Below are 17,439 nucleotides of genomic sequence, written 5' to 3'. Positions count from 1 at the left end.
TACATGCAATTAATATTTACTGCCAACGTGTACCGAAAAGGTCACGCAAACGTTGGTTTCTTGCGGTCACTACACAACGCAGTTCTCACCTACTACATTTCTACATAAAAAAGGTAAGTATTTATTAATCGATGTTGTATTGTCTATGAATTGCCACACTTCCACTACATAACCCTTTCACTTGCGTTCGTGTACAAATTTAGCTATCGGCCTACTGCCAGCCATTTTGCCGATATTGCTTCATGATATTTTTTCAATTTCAAACTCCATCTAGAACGTTTGTTTTGGTTATATAGTAGATTTTGCCAACATGTTAACAAGCACTGCTATGCAAAAAATTCATTGTATCTATACTTTGTGCATTTTAATTATCTGTGTAATCACAAAAATCTGAAATGGATATAGTGTCATCAACATAAGTAGTTATTTGTTTTTTAACTCGGACGCATTTAATGAACTCGCACAAAAAATCTTCGTTTTTAAGTTGGGAATTCTCAAACAAAGATTTAAAATTAAATTTTAGGCTAATTTTATAGAGAAATCTTTAGACAACACTGTCACTACTATAAAAGTCTTAAAGATCGTTGGTTATGTTATCAACGAATAATAAAATTCAGTTGCTAGCAATTGCTGGGAAAGTGGCAAAAATGTGTTTACAGCGGTCGACCATGGAAAGCGCATGAATGAGTCTACTTCAGTGAAAGGGTTGAAAACGTTGGATTTGCAACTGTTTGTGATAGTAAACATGTTCATTTCCTTCCACAGCTGAGTTACTTTTACTTTTTTTCCAGCCACAAGTACTACAGATCCACAGCTACTACAGAACTTGCACGGGCACTCCGCGCGTTGCGATAGGCGATGGTGAGAAGAAAGCGAGCAGTGTATATTACAAAAAAGCACACCATCTCATTCAATTTTAGAATTGCTTGAAGCAGTGCAATGCCTTCTAAAAAGCCTACTGACCAAACGCAAGAGCAGATTGATTCCCGTAGAGAAAGAGACCGAATCCGCAAAGCAGCAGCTAGATGAGCAGAAACCGCAGAGCAAACGCCGCTACGCCCACAATGAAGCGGAACTGCTACTGCATCTGCTAGAAGTGCAGAAACTGCAGAGCAAACACAGCTACGCCTACAACGAAACAGAATAGCAGCTGCTAGAAGAGCAGAAACCGCTGAACAAACACAGGTACATCGAGAGCAGGCGAGAATAAATGCTGCAGCCGCTAGAAGTGCAGAGACTACTGAACCGACCTAGCAGCGGCTCAAACAGCTCAGAGCACCCGCTACATCGACCAGACGTGCAGAAACCTCCGAGCAGATGCAGCGGTGACAAGAACATGATGCACTAGCTACAACAGCTGCTCGGTGAGCTGAATTTTCTGGGCAGATGAAATGACGACAACAGCGAGATGCACTAACTACAGCAGCTGCTACCAGGCGCCCTGTATGGACAGAAAACTTTGCACTTGACTACAGTCCTGCAACATAGTATTGGGCGAATTTTTCTATGGGACGAATGTCCAAAAATGCTCCAGATGTAATGCCTTACGTTGAAAAGGTGAGAGGCTATATATGTAGTTTATATAGTAGATTTTATTAATAATAAATTTTATTAACAGGACCACATTACTGCTGCACAGTTTGTATATACCATGTCAAAATACAGGCTATAGATAAAGAACAGGCGAGTCATGATTAGTGTTTCAAGCATGTAGAAGTCTCAATTCAATAAATGCTGGTGATAGCTAAGCAGTGCAATAGGAAAATATTTTCTAGAATTTCTTAAAATATGTAAAACTTTTCAATACTGCCAGTTTGAAGAACGTCAGTTTGCCTAGCAATGTCAATTTTATTATCAGTTATGTGTACAAAATTGGGACAATTCCGATTTGAGTGGTTCGAAACTGATGCATTGTAGAATAGCTGTAAAACACATTGCATATTTCCATTGGTCTCTCCAACATTATTGACATATACAACTGCATATGTGTATGCAATCAGATCAGCATAAAAATTTCAGTAAGTTGCATATTTGGAGTTGTTTTACAGTATGAAAGACAACTCTCAATAAAACTTGCATATTTGGAGTTGTTTTACAGAATGAAAGACAACTCTCAATAAAATTATTGCTTTGCGTAAATCTGTTCCTGAACACGGGTAATGCAGCTAGTAGCTTATAAAGCTAAGACTGTAGGCTCATTAAGTACTAGAGTCTAGCAGTAAGTGGCTGGCGCGCACTCACTAAACACTTAACAGGCAATTATACTGTCATAACGCATCACATCCTCTCGACTGTGTGAATCACCCATCATTTGTAATCTTTAGTTACACAGCCCATGAATGCTATGTCATTGTGAAACAAAGGAACTCATCATGTTATTCAACTTCTATATTAGTATTTATGCATCTTGTCCTAAGAGTATTATACACCTCTTACGGAACCACTCATCCCCTTTTATTTAACCATTTTTAATATGATTAGGAAACAGCTTTCTGGACTCTTGGTAGCCTGACACGCCGAATTGTTATTCCAACTTCCTAGCACCTGATATTTCACTGCTTAGCATAAATGTTATCTGCTTTTTTTGCAGCGCCCAATCGTCTGTGATCTACGGATGTGACGATTGCCTGACTGATTAGGCAAACATATATAAGCCTGCGTAGATCAGAAACAATTTGAATTCCATATTTTACTCACGCTCTAAGTATCACTCTGCTCTTGTATTACTTTTTATATTTTTAGACTTTTGCAATTAGCATCAGCCATTGACATGATTAGCCTTAATATATTTTTTGTTTTTGCTGATTTTTTCTGATTAAGTGACTTTATATTAGATTTAAACAAATAACTGAGAGTTTTAAGTAGCACTTGTTATTTTATAATATTAGCCTATATTTATTTATATGTATATTATAGTATACATATAGAACTGTATGTTTAGAGCTACGAACGATTCCTGCTATGATCAGTTGAATCAAAGTGAAAATAACCAAATGATAGGAACTTTCGAACTTTGGCCATCTGCGTAAATGCTAACTAAATGTTTACTTTCTTTTTTAAACTTAGAAGTGTTTGATGTGTTCAAACTTCTCTGTTTGCCACACTCTGCCAACTTAAATATAACAATTGTTGTTAAACTAATAGCCTTAGGAGACTTAACTTTACTGCAGCATTACTGACATTTGTAATTTGGAAGATTCATCCCCGAATAAACATGGAAATACTTGCCTAAATATAAAAAATACTGAAATGCACCTGTACTCCATTAACATAGGCTTAACATGTGTATTAACATGTGTAGGCCTATGATAAACTGTGTGCACAAACCAATTAAACGTTACATCCTACCGTCTGACTTCTTTGACCTTGTTTTAAAAGTAACTAAAATGGTTTGATAAGCGATAAGTTAGTAACTAGACCGACTGAGATGTACTGCCGTTGCTAAGAGAAAACAACTTTGTCGGTTCTTTTGTACTCACAATAATAGCTCCATGTTTCCGACAAACAAAAGAGATGGATCAATACGAGTGGAACGTAAATGGATCAACTTTACGATGTTGGACGATGTCTCTGCTAACTAAAATTTAACGCCAAGCATTCAAAATGTTTTAAATAACATTACACCTGTTTATACACTAATATTAAAATATTCATATTGGTAATAATAAGTATTATGTTAATTATAACGTAAAGTAAACAATAAAAGAGCGTTTACTCGAACAAATACCCATTGTAGAGCTACTAGCCTTAGCCGGCACTCATTGTGTTTTTTTATGGTTATCTTTATGATTTTATTGAGTTTTCAAAAAGTTTCCTTTGCTAAAAAGAATCGCTGTTGTTTAACCAAACATGAAAGGACGCCATTGTTATATTATAACTCACTCGTGTTGATCAATTTCTTTTGTTTATCTGGAACACGGAGCTATTATTGTGAGTACAAAAGAATGAAGGCTGCTTTTCTCTATAACAACGGCAGTACATCTCCATCGATCTAGTTACTTACTTATCGCTTATCAAACCCTTTTAGTTACTTTTAAAACAAGCTCGAAGAAGTCAGAAAGAAGAAGTCTAATAACAATTATATAATCTCTCTTGGAATCAAAATGACGATTGTTGTACTGATTATATATGCTATTAAGAAATATTTGTTGCTTGCCATCTCAGTTCATTGTTATCCGTTATGGTAAAAGCAAATTCTCAAACAAATAACTGATAAAAATTTTAGTTAAAAGTTTGAAGTTTATTAAAATACATATTAAAACTTTCTTCAAGTATGTGTTTAGTAAGCGAAATTCATCTAAGTTAGATTCAGCGTTTATGTTACATGCCTGTCTCCATGGTATATACTGCATGTAGTAGCCTTCAATGTAATGTTACATTTTTTGCAGGTCATAACCACAAATGCACTAAAGTTATTGTAGGTAACTATAGTTACTAAGGTTAATATATTGTTTCGTGACTATTTTTAATGATGAAGATTTTTACCAGGTGTGTGCATTAGATAATTACTATGGGTTTCTATACCACTGTATACGTCTATACGATATTTTCGCCTTAAGATGCCGACACTGAAACAAACTAAAATCATATAATTGTATAGCAAATGTTAAACTTTCATATTTGATAGCTAAACAGCAACTGACTAACCACATAGATGAGACAAGTGTGTAAAAGCATAATTATATAATAATTACATAAATGACTAAATATGAACAAGGAGTCTGAATGGCTATATACAAAACAAACAACTGACCCTGATCAATGTCGACAACTAGTACATATTCAACACTCCCACATAGTTTTGACATAGAAACTTATTATAGCTCTATGCGTTGCCGATGTACTACATATGGGTTTAGTTAAGATATCGGCGGTCATGTCAGCAGAGGGACAGTATTTGATAAGAATGTGTCCATATGCAACAGCTTCTCTCAGAAAATGATATTAGATGTCAATGTTTTGTTCGGGACTTTGTTGAAGTGTTCGTAACCGTAGCGATTGCAGCTTGATTGTCAACCATGCCATGCACGTGTAGGTATATGAGCATCGTTGCCGTCAATGTCATTGAGTAACCTACGCAACTCCATTGCTTCTTGTGTTGCATAAAATAATGAAACGTATTCAGCTTCTGCGGTTGAGACGGCTACAGTATTTTGGCACTTGCTTTGCAAGCTTACAGCTTCACCTGACATTAGGAACACATTTCTTGAAGTAGAACATACGCTATCTAAGTCTATAGCCCAGTTTTCATCGGAATAACCAATGACTTTAGCTTCATCTGACTTGTTGTAGCAGAAGTTAGGGGTCAGTGTTCCTTTGATATGTTGTATGATTTGCTTTACAGCAGTAAGATGAGCTTCTGTTAGAGATGAGTTGTACTTGAACACTTCACTTATTGCTCATGCTATATCTGGAACTATATTGCTATATTGTTGCAACTGAAGCAGATAAAAGTGAGCCAACTATTGCTTGATACTTCCTTGAATCCACAGGCTTACTGACTCCACCATCTTTAACAAGTTTAACATTTGTGTCAGCAGGTGTGGATACCGTCTTTGAGTCTTGCAGGCCAAAGCGACTGATGACTTGCTGGAGATAGTGCTGCTGATATAGAGATATTGGAAATTCAGGTTGATCAATATTGAGCCCCAAGCAATAGTGCAGTGGTCCTAAGTCTTTTATTTTAAACTGATTTGAGAGAGCATGCTTCACTTGCATTAATGATGTTTCGTCATCACTCATTATAATATCATCAATGTATACAACTATTATAATTTTGATGGTGAGTTGCTATCTCAAACATATACTCATGGGTCAGTAGTGGATTGACAAAAATCCATAGACTTCAGAAAAATACCGTGAGCAAGTTTCCAGCATCTAGGGGATTTCTTCAGTCCATAGATAGACTTGTTGAGTTTACACACATGGTGTTCAGCTCCAGGTTTGATACAACCTTTTGATTGAGACATGTAGACTTCTTCATCAAGTTTGCCATTCAGAATAGCAGTTACAAAGTCCATTTGATGAATGTGCATGTTGCGATTATGGCCCTATGCCAATAGCGTACAAACTGTTGCAAAGCTAACAAGTGAGAATGTTTCATGATAGTTTATTCTAGGTATGCTGCTATGAATAACTCTTAACCGTTAGTCGACTTTTGCATCGCTCTACGGTTCCGTCACTTCGGTGTTTAGCTTTAAACACCCACTTGCATCCAATAGCACTACGTCCTTGAGGCAGCTCTGTAACATTCCAGTTATTATTATCTATCAGTGACTAATACTCACACTTAGCAGTTTCCATCCATTCCTGATGTTGAGAGCTTTGTTTTGCCTCTGAGAATGTTTCTGGTTCAATTATTTTACCGGCTTGATGAGCAACATGTTAAGCTTAGTCTGCATACTTATCAATTCCATAGCAAACCGGAGGTTTATGTTCGTGAGCAGATAAGCGTCACTATTGCCCTTCATCATTGCATACCTCAGATAGGTTAGGAGTTGTCTGTCCATCTACAGAATGTTCAACATCAATAGTTGCTGCTTTGTGGATTGGTCACATGATGGTTTTATGGTATTTGTAAAGTTCATTTCATCAAATACTACGTCTCGTCTAGTAATGACTTCACCAGTTGATTCATCAAGCAGGCGGTACGCTTTTGACTGTTTGCTATATTCTACAAACCTTAGCTTCTGACACTTCTTGTCAAGTTTCTGTCGCAGCTGATCTGAAACATAAGTGTAAGCAATACAATCAAACACCCTAAGACTGTCTATGTCGGGTTTGTGTTCATCCCACTTTTCATACGGTGTGAGATCATTGTTGTGTGAAGAAGTAGGAAGCCAATTTCTAACATAGGCAGCAGTAGAAATGGCCTCATACATTTAATGTTGTATTTTGTCTTCTGGATCAAATTTATCAAAATATTTAATTAATAAAATCATCTGACCCAAAATATGATGATTTTGACATAGAAAGCTTATAACAGAGTTAGTTCACTTTGTATGACAAGGTTTAAATTTACTTTATTTTGATTTGAAGTTAATTTGATGAAAATAAATTGCGTAAAATTCAAATAAGCAATAGCAAAATCTATATTAATGTTTTAAGATGTCAGCATGTTTTCGTGAATGAGCTATGAACAGCGAATACTATTTTCACTCCATTTCCCTCCACCAGTTATCTGTAGATAATGCTCTTGAGCTTTTCTAGGCAGCTTACACTGAAGCGGTATTTGGTTTTGGGTGTTTGGTGGCCACCCCAACCTGTGAATGCATTTTTTGCCATCAGCTTCATTTATGCTTGCAGTACTTGGTAGCAACTATTAGGTAAGTATGGTGTGACTGCTAACCGCTACGAATAACTAAAGAATGAAAGAAACCAAACTATTTGCAAGAGTGGCTACCGATCCTTTTATGCTTGCAATTGTACCAAAGGATGCAACTTCTAGTCGATTGTCAAGTGTAAAAGCAGACGTCAAAGCAACGACTGTTAATCTTTAGTATAGGCATCCACTGATATGATTTGGTTCGTGATGATTGAATAAAAACTGGTCACTTATGAAAAATAGTAGCTAGAAAGTTTAACTAAAAGTAGTAAGCTGTTTGTTTTTAGCCTCTCTTTTTTCTGCTTCACTGCGATTAACAACTTCCCTCAATGCTTCAGTCTAACCAGCTCTCATTTGTAAAGTTTCAACCGCCCTCCAACTTCTTACGTGCTCCTGTAAACTTTGCATGCTGCAAACATTTTGCAAAGTGTAGAGTAAAAGTAATTAAATTTCACTTCGTTAAATTACCTACTCTGACTTTGATATCATCGTATATATTGTAAAATATAATTACATCGAATACGCTTTGGCACAGATATAAATTGTATACAATATGGTCATAGATAGAGAAACTTTATTATCAGGAGTCAAGGCCGCTGAGAACCAATTAGACTATAAAACAAAACAAAAAATAGTAAGGGAAATTATGTGTATTAAAAAAACAACTCTTTTTCTATAACTCTGTTTTATAATTTACATTGGCAAAGTGTTGGGTTCTGGTATAAGGTGTAGGGTTTTTTGGAGAAGTGGAAATATATTGGATGGTCAGGCAAATTGAAGATGGATTTCGATATTTTAGACAGCAAACATTTAACAACACATTTAGCTTCTGAATATTATAGGTGTTCAGACGCTGTTGGTAACTGTTCATGTCAGGTATCATAACCCTAAAGCATAGTTTTCGAAAGTGTTCTAATGTTAACTTTACCAGTATTCGATACAAAGGGTTACTTGCTTGGAGTGGCGTAAGATGAAATCATATCACTAGTACGCTTGGCAGACGGCAGTCATCTAGCCTGGGCATGGCTCTCGTGGGGATTGGGAGAGAGAGCCTGGGACACAGCGAAAAAAAGGTAAGATAACTTCGGCAAAACGAGCGACATATGTTTCATATGACGCTCAGACCGATACTAATGAAAGCGCGTCGATAGATTCCGATCTCACGATGTACTAGATGTGGCGCGTTAAAAGCCTATCGTCACCCTAAGGTGACTTCATCTAGTGAAAGGCCCTACGTTTTTGATAGACTGGGAAGTTATGCAATACCCCGTTTGATAACAAAACGATAAGAATCGTAGGTTACTATTCTCTTGCGTTTTCCGTTTGTGGTTCCATTTCATTTACTGACAAAAAATGGAGCAATTCAAAAATCATCTATCAAAGTTAGGCATAGTCACGCTGAGACCAAAACAGTCTCAAGCTTTACAACATATTATCGTAGGTTTTGACTAATTTATAGTTCTTCCTACTAGCTTCGGAAAGAGTATTTGCTTTCAGATGGCACCGTTTTGCAGTGGTAGGTCCGAGTTGTTCATAATAACTGTCGCGAGTAATCACAATACTCGCGAGTAAAATAAAACTGAGATTACTTTTTGCTAGATAAACTTTTCTTTACTAGCAGCGTGCGATTCATTTTTGTTGTTCTATTTCTATTCGTTTGTATTGTTATTGTGAAAATATTTTATTCAATTGATTTAATTTTTGATTACAATTAAATCAAAACCTAATTAATTAAACATATGAAATAATATAACTCCCGCGATTGATTTATTATGCAACCAACATTTCATACTTACCAACCAGCGTTTGTTTGCTGCCAATTCAGATTAAAAATAATACATAATACTCGCGAAGATCATAAAAAAGACCGTCACATGATACTCCTTCGGAAATAACGATTGTGATATTAGCGACTGCAGAAGTCGACTTTTAGAGTTGTCTTCCCCGCGTGTTGCTATGTGTCCCAGGCTCTCTCTCCAAATCCCCCACGAGAGCCATGCCCAGGCTAGCAGTCATCTACATGTGAGAGGTGGTTATGGGTCATTGCATAATTATTTGGTGAAATGTAGGAATGGCTGAGTAGTAGTAGTGCGCAGGTTCATAAAGCGGTGGGTCAGAGTTCAATTCCAGTGCGAGGCATCTTTTCACTACCACCACGCTGTTAGCATGGATTCATACAGGCACTGTCATTATAGTAAAGATTGTCGATATATCAACAAACTATATATTATTAAATATATAGTTATATATTATTATTAACTATATATTATTCTATATATATATAGAAGAAAGGTATGCCGTGGGTGTGAAATCCAGCTGCCTGTTATACTATAAATGAATATAATATTCCTATCATATCATATTTTTTATAATCGTCACTTTTTTGTGTATAATTTAGGTAAATGAGCAGCTGCTATACGGATAATCCTTCTTTTAATTTGGCTTTTATAAAGCCTAGTCCTTATTGAATTGAACATTTCTAAGTAAATAGAAAATTGGAATATCTGTTTAATTACGCACTATTTATAGCACTTCTAAAATAATCTGATAATTCTTATGGGAACTGTTTACTGCTTTTCATGTTCAATCATGATTAGAGACGAACGAAATTGATTTGTTCAAAACTATCACAACTAAAAAAGATTGATAGCTTACTGGGATACAATTATTATAATGTTCTCTCGTAGGTAGCTTTGGAATAAAATCTGTAACTTGTCAATAGATAAGCCAACACATCTGTCTTTCTGTCTGTAATAGAAGCTTTCTCATGCCTATTGTTTTAAATTAGACTTATCTATGTTTATGTTAGATTGGTATATATTATTTTTTTAAAGAAATGTTACAGCCTCTTATAGCTTTAATTTGATACATTGAATTATTTAATATATCAATTTAATATATTTTATATTAAAATGATATATTTAATATAAAATATCACTCCATTGCTAGTAATTGCCTGTAAAATATTACCCCTATTTATCACCGGTTTATACCATGTCACTAATGAGCTATGCATATGTTTGTGTCAGATATTTCTAATAATAAAAAATGCCATAGCATTTTCGTTTTCTCAAAATTATATTATTCATATAATTTTGTTCTTTTTTCAACAGGATCATTATGGAGAGTGTGAAAATGCTGACACCCAATGTAGCATTTGTAGCCTTGAACTTGGCAAGCGCAGGCAGGTGCGTAATAACCAATGATCACTATGGGAAACATCACCTGTTCCTTGAAGGATTAGTGAATGTTATTTGATTATACAGAGTAGTAGAATTTACAGGGAAGGCAGGTGTTTTGGTGTTTTGTTAAGCACAAGCAGTGTTTTGTGTATTTTCACTTTTGTCAGGGATGGGAGGTAAACGTGAATCAAACTAATGCTGGAGTTTTTTCTCTTGACATTCCTACCTACCTCATCAATAATTAAGCACTTAAATCGTTAACCTCACAGAGCTCAGTAATAATGATTAAATAATAACCAAATAATAACATTAAATAACCTTCCTGATTGTAAAACTATCCTTAGCCTTCGCTGTAATTAAACCATAACTGCCACCATCCTGAGTAGAAGTTTTTCAAATAGCAAATCAACTAAGCTGATCACTGTGGTTACACTATTTTTTATATTTATTGCCCCAATAAAAAGATTGCAAACAGTTTTGAGATAAATTTGCATTTTTTTCCAAAATGATGTCATTTCGAAGGCGTCGACTATTTAGCACGTACCATTAGTTTTGTGGCGTAACCTAGCTTACAATTGACCCGGATAACACCGCTAGCTTGTGATGAAATCGTACTTTTTGAGCTCATTTTTCTCGGTTTCTAGCCTATTACACATACTATAACAAGCTACAAGCAATGGTAAATAGCTTATCTACCTTTCAGAAATAACTGAAATTATTTTGAATGCCACATTTAGAGAATAATGGGTTTTTAGACACCCATCTCTATAATTCTAGATCGGACTATACATATTCAACTTCCGTCCCTAAAAAGCTAGTTTACCTCACATACAGTATTTATGGGCCGGGCTTGTAGTGTCGTTTGCGACACTGATATTGGATCGCTGTAAAAGTCTTTCAAGAACCAAAAATGACTTTGAAATTTACTGGACCAATCGTTATTTTGAGTACAAAATCAGAATCATCGTGTCTGAATTACCTTTGAACCAACAATGAAAGCTGTTTGTGGTAGTTATGGTTTAAGATCTCATAACTTTCTCTCCAGGTTTTGATTGCTAGTCAACGTTTGAAATGACTAGCCATTTTATTGTATTGCTATTTTTTTAAAAAGGTTGATATGTCACTTTAGTATGAGCTATTGCTCTGGAGCTATACATTCCTTTAAATCTCCATATTTAAATTAAATCGATTGTAGAAATGTTTTTATGATAAACTATTTATATATATACTATGTTTATATGATAAACGATTTTGCCTCATGTTATGTACCGTACTTTTCGGACTATAAACCGCACTCCTATATAAACCGCATCTACTTTATTTTTCAAAAAACGACAATAAAACAATACATAGGCCTCACCTTTGTATTGGCCGCAGAACTCATGACGGTGCTTTTTAACGCGGCAGCAACTGCTGTTTAAAACGGAACATTGCCTAACGGCACTGGTTCATATTAACCGGCCCTATTTAACCTTGTGCCTAATGTAACAGTACCGTTAGGCATTGTTTCGTATTTCCTTTCAAGGCTAGAGGCGCACTAACTGGAGATTCCGGTTAATGCGTGCTAGCGGTGAAAAAAAAAAGCCACAGAATATCCGCACCCTTATATTAGCCGCATGGCTCAAATTGTCAGAAAAAGTAGCGGCTATTAGTCCGAAAAGTAGGGTATACAATTTTTTCAACTTCATAAAATATCTAAAACATTTTTGTTATGGATTTTATTCTGTTAACATTTCTGCTAACATATTAAAAAATAGTGCTATGCCAAAAATTCAATTTATTTATATTTTGTGCATTGCTAAAGCTATGTGAAGCTGGTATAGCTACAAAGCTGAAACGATCTTCTACAATGTTCCTTATTGTTACAAAACTTACTTTCATCACTATCAGAGTCAGTGCTGCTACTTTAATTACCTGTGTAATCACAAAATTCCGAATCTGAATTGGCTATAATGTCATCAACATAAGTAATCATCTGTTTTCTAACTCGGGAGGTATTTACAAAACTTACACATAAAATGTTCGTTTTTGAGTTGGAAATTTCCAGACAAAAATTTAAAATTGTTTCGTTATTTTAGGCTAATTTTATAGAGAAATCTTTGGACAACACAGTCAATACCATAAAAGTTCTAAAGATCGTTGATTACTTTGTCAACAAATAATAAATTAAGTTACAGTCATACTTCAACTTACGAGCTTAATGCGTTCTGAGACTGAGCTCGTATGTCAAATTACTCGCATGTTGGTGCAATTTATTTATATATAGAACAATTAAATATATATTAATTGGTTTCCATACTCTAAAAGAAGCAAATAAAACACTCAAAACAAGATATTGTAACAGAAAGAACACATGTTGGTTATTGTCCTTACGTACTACATGCTTTCAAAAAGCAACAAATAAAAAATAATGCAAAGAAATGTGATAAATTAAAATGTAAAATTAAATACATACAATAGCAGTTAACACTCGCATTTGCCAGGGAGGGAGATATAAGTTATCCGTCGTTAAAACTTTTGAATTTGATAAATTTGGATTTTATCAAAGTGTTAAAAGGCAAACTTAGAAGCAAACCTAAAAGCAAACTTTGATTTTCAACTAAACGTAATTAAAATTTCTTCGGCGTTCATAGTTTGAAGTTTCTCGCTGGTTAGCAAGAAATTTTTCCTTTTTTCCGCTTTCACGACTAGCCGGCCGTTTTAAGATAAACCTATCTAAGGACGTTTGCCTTTGTCGCCCTTGCAACATGTTGCGATTAGGACGAACACAGGTGTCGTCACAAATGGTTAATGCACGACTACTAGCCAGCTTGTCCGAATGTCTATTAAACAGTTTGGATAGATGGCGCCGGCCTTTTCACATAGCATCGTTTCAGTTACGCTGTTGGCCAATTGTTTGTCCAATGCCATCAGCGGTCGTGAAGCTCACTGCACCGATTAGAAACTATGGTTAGTCCTTTTGCAAACTACATGTAAATGCCCTGAATATAATCCTTCTGTTTGATAATTATGAATGTATTTCTGTCATATTGCCGAGCTAGCTCAATCACGCATACACATTTCGCATATTTTTCAATATTTTTCCGTTTAATATCAATTGTTATCATTTGCTTTTTCTTTGTATTATCTTTCATTTTACTGGTAAACTTTTGGTCTACGCACAGTACGTTTAATTCACATAATTCTGCACAGAAGATCGTGCACAAAAAACACGGTACAACAGTACAACTTGAGCAGTTGAAAAATACAGAGTGATGCTGTTCTCATAAAACACCTCCGGCATACTTGGCATCTGACTCAAGTGCTCATATCTCAAACATGGCTCGTATGTTAGTGCTAAAACTTGCTTGAAAGCTGGCTCGTATCTCAAGTTTCTCGTACGTTGGAGCACTCGTAAGTTGAAGTATTACTGTACTACGCAATTGCTGGGAAAGTTACATGAAAAAAAAGATCAATCTATGTTAAAAACCTTGTCATTTATATCAATAATTGGAGTTACATTTATAGCATAAAGCATCTTACACATCTAATGACCTTTATTAAAGGCCATCGAATAGTGCGTAATATTATGCAGTTAAAAATAAAACTTGTTTGAAAAGTAAAGTTAATAAAAGGCTGTTTAAGTTATATTATAAGTGGCCTACTTGTGTTTTGCCTTTTATTTAGCCTCAGGTCTGGCTTTTTTCTGGCTCTTGTTAAAGTGCTTTTTTCCCTTCCCAGCTTTTAATCTTGGATTTTCTCTTCCCTCAATTAACTCTACCATTTTTTGGCTTCTATGTAAACTTGGCAGCGCAAGGTCTCATAACTCGGCCTTAACGCAAAGAGAATTAAAGAATAAATTGGTTATATACTAGCATTAGATTAACTGTGTAAATTTGAGTTCGCAGTAAAGTACTGTATGTTAAATATGGACTTACATAAAATTTTAGTAGATTTTATCAGAAAGTGTTGGTATTTTTCTACCAGTTAAGACTGTTTCTATGTTTGAGGTTGTTTGACTGCCAGGATGTTTCAAGATTAAAATCGACGAAACTTGATTGGGGATGAAAGCCTCAGGAGAAGAATATGCGCAAAAGGATGTGACTAGTTGTTATCGTTGCTATAGTTGATATCAGCTGTTGTGTTCCACTTGCAGCATTATGCGTCTCTATTCTGTTGGTCTCTTTGCAGCTATAGATGTCCTAATAGCACGTTTGCTTGATCTGAGCATCTTAACCGGGATCAAGTTTTGTCAATTTTAATTTGGAAACCTGGCCGTCAGATCATCTCAAACATCAAAAACAATTGCTAGCGATAGAAAAATATCGATACTTTCAGATAGAATTTACTAAATTCGTGTAAGCTTAGAAAAACATAGTAAAGACTTGGAGTTGGAAAATAGTTTACATAAATAACAAATAACAAGCAGCATATGGAAAAAGACAAGGACAATCATCTTGAGTGTTTAGCTGTCCAGATGCATGAAATACAACAGATGACCGCTAAAACCAAAGATCTGGTAAGGGAAGTCCCATACACCTACCTACCCTCTCCCTTTAAAAGTAAATAAAATTTTAATATATTTCATCAGAAAGTATCGATATTTTTCTATCATTTGCAATTGTTTTTGATTGATTGTTTTTGAGGTGATCTGATTTCCGATCTCCTCAAAGACAAATCAATTAAAAGCAAGTTCGGATCACCCCAAACATTAAAAATCAAAATGATTTCAAGTTGTGATTTCAAAATTAGAATCATTTTAGAAACCATTAGAAATCGACTAAACTTGATTGAGCTTAAAACGTTCAGAAGAAAAATACGTGTCAAAATGACGTGACTAGTTTCGCAGCTCCCTGTCTCTATCGTTATGGATATCGGCTATTGCTTTCAATTTGCTATGTTGCTTGCCTCTATTCGGTTTCTTTGTCGAAATGCAATTATAGACATCAAGATCGGCGCTTTCACTCGAATCTGAGGGTTCTAAGGAAAAGTCTTATTCAAACGATTATACCCCTAGGCTGGGTAGGTCTAATAGTCTGAAATCACATCAAATTGAAGCTTGATGTCTTAACTTTATAGTGATATTATTTTCATTAGCATCACCTCAATGGTGTAAGTTCATCGGGCATCGACTGCTATGTTGATGACATTGCCGATATTTACATGTCACTCATTATATTAAGCATTCTCGGTTTGAAGCAGGCTTTCTCTACCCCAAAACAAGAGCAGCATTTGTGCAACATCGGTAGTAAACCCAAAGTTACAAATAACTCGCCACTTTTAATATGGAAAACCTTTTACTCCTGTTAGCTGTGATAACATATTAAGAAAAACTCTTCCAGCAAGCTCAAAGCTCTAGAAGGCTGACCTATTCAAATTAGCTTAACACGTTCAATGAATTATATCTCCATTTGGCCCACAAGTACTTTCTTTGTTTGACGGCCTGCTTGGGTAAGAAAAGGATAGGCCTGTTGGAGTATTCACGAATGTGCGTGGATGCTGTCAATCACTTCCTATTCACCTCCACAAGATTTGTAATAGATTCACATGGTTTTAATAAATAATGTTAATCCGATACATTACAAAGAACCAAATTTCCTTGGAATGGTGATAATGTCCGACTCCCTATAAATGATAAGCTTGACTAAACAATGCATCTTGAAAAGTCAGCAGTGTCAGATGATCCACTGTATCTGCTGGGGGTCCTCCCATGTTTTGTGACGATTCTGACGACCCGACGACAGGGATATTTAAAAAGTGACAGACGAGACGACCATTTATCAATGTAGGTGACGATGATTGTGTAAGTAGGATTACTAAAGGTACGGCTACACGTAACAAATTTTTCGTTGGTTCGGAGTTCTGGCCGAAATCACGAAAAACGCAGAATTAATCGGTCGAAATTCACAGAATTATTTCAGCTGTGCATGCCCACCGAGTTCGTCAACAAAACACTTTTAACAGATTAAACAAACTATTAGCGAGCACGATTCTAGCAACTTCAGCAATTAGTATAGTCCAAGACATGTATCGCGACACACAATAAAAGTGCGAAAGCAATTCAACATAGAACACACGATGTAACTGTTTAAGTTGCGCTATTGTTGGTTAGCGAGCACGACTTTAGCAAATTTAAAGATATATGTAGTCCGAGAATATAGTGCGACACGCAAGAAAAACATTAAGAAAATTCACCATAGTAATTACGATGCAACCGACTTGATTGCGCTAAAGATGGCAACATTTTTCTCACAAAACTTTTGCTGCTAAAAAGGAAGTATAGTTAAAAAATAAACAATTTGTAGCTATAGCGTCCAAACAATAAATACATACAATAACGCAATCTAAGATGTTGCATCATGTGTACAATGTTGAATTGCACTTATACTTTTATTGTGTGTAATTATACGTCTCTTGGACTATACTATTTGCAAAAGCTGCTGGAATCGTGCTCGCTAGCACGATTCTAGCAGCGCAGAATAATTCTGTGTTTCAATCGTTTCGTGATTTTGGTTAGAACCAACGAAAAATTTGTTACGTGTAGCCGTACCTTTACTAACTTATTATTTGTCCAAAAATCAACACGTTCAACCGAAACTTCACTAGTTTTGGTTTGAAGCATCTGGCCCAGCATTTAAAGACTGCCAAATAATTAAAGTAAACAGCAATGTAATGCCACGACATTGACAGCAAATCCGTTTCCAAGTCTGTGACTGACAGTGATTATTAAAGACAATCTCGGTCTAATTTCAGTACAAGAAATGTAGCCCTAAAAACCTAAAACGGCTGTCACTCTTCGCGGAGTAATCAGCAACGCTCCCAAACATCACTAATAAGTTTGTGAAGGTCGTTGGTTGAGCCATGCTTTTGGTTAGCAGAAGTTCAAACTGAGCAAGTTTCAAGTTTTTAACGCAACCCAGTGCCACCAGAATGGATATTTGTATTAAAATAACG

The 17,439-nt window shown here is 35.6% G+C and overlaps 2 protein-coding genes across 3 annotated transcripts in view; both read left to right on the top strand.

Annotated features, from left to right (window-relative positions):
- LOC137396362 (TNF receptor-associated factor 5-like) overlaps positions 1–17,439 on the top strand; it is a 147,060-nt gene that overhangs the window by 105,981 nt on the left and 23,640 nt on the right. The window lies entirely within an intron of this gene.
- The window catches only part of LOC137396365 (TNF receptor-associated factor 3-like), a 30,719-nt gene continuing 23,718 nt past the window's right edge, over positions 10,439–17,439 (top strand). Inside the window, exon 1 of one of the 2 annotated variants that reach the window (XM_068082610.1) lies at positions 10,439–10,512. Coding sequence is in view for 1 of the 2 variants with exons in the window: in XM_068082609.1 (XP_067938710.1) it covers positions 14,963–15,004 (42 nt within the window). In the remaining variant the exon portion in view is untranslated. Of the gene's footprint in view, positions 10,513–14,925; positions 15,005–17,439 lie in introns of those variants that run through there. The other variant, XM_068082609.1, reaches the window with a different exon arrangement.

The sequence above is a fragment of the Watersipora subatra genome, chromosome 5 (genome assembly GCF_963576615.1).
Source record: "Watersipora subatra chromosome 5, tzWatSuba1.1, whole genome shotgun sequence".
NCBI lineage: Eukaryota > Metazoa > Bryozoa > Gymnolaemata > Cheilostomatida > Watersiporidae > Watersipora > Watersipora subatra.
This window is presented reverse-complemented; position numbering and strand designations above follow the sequence as displayed.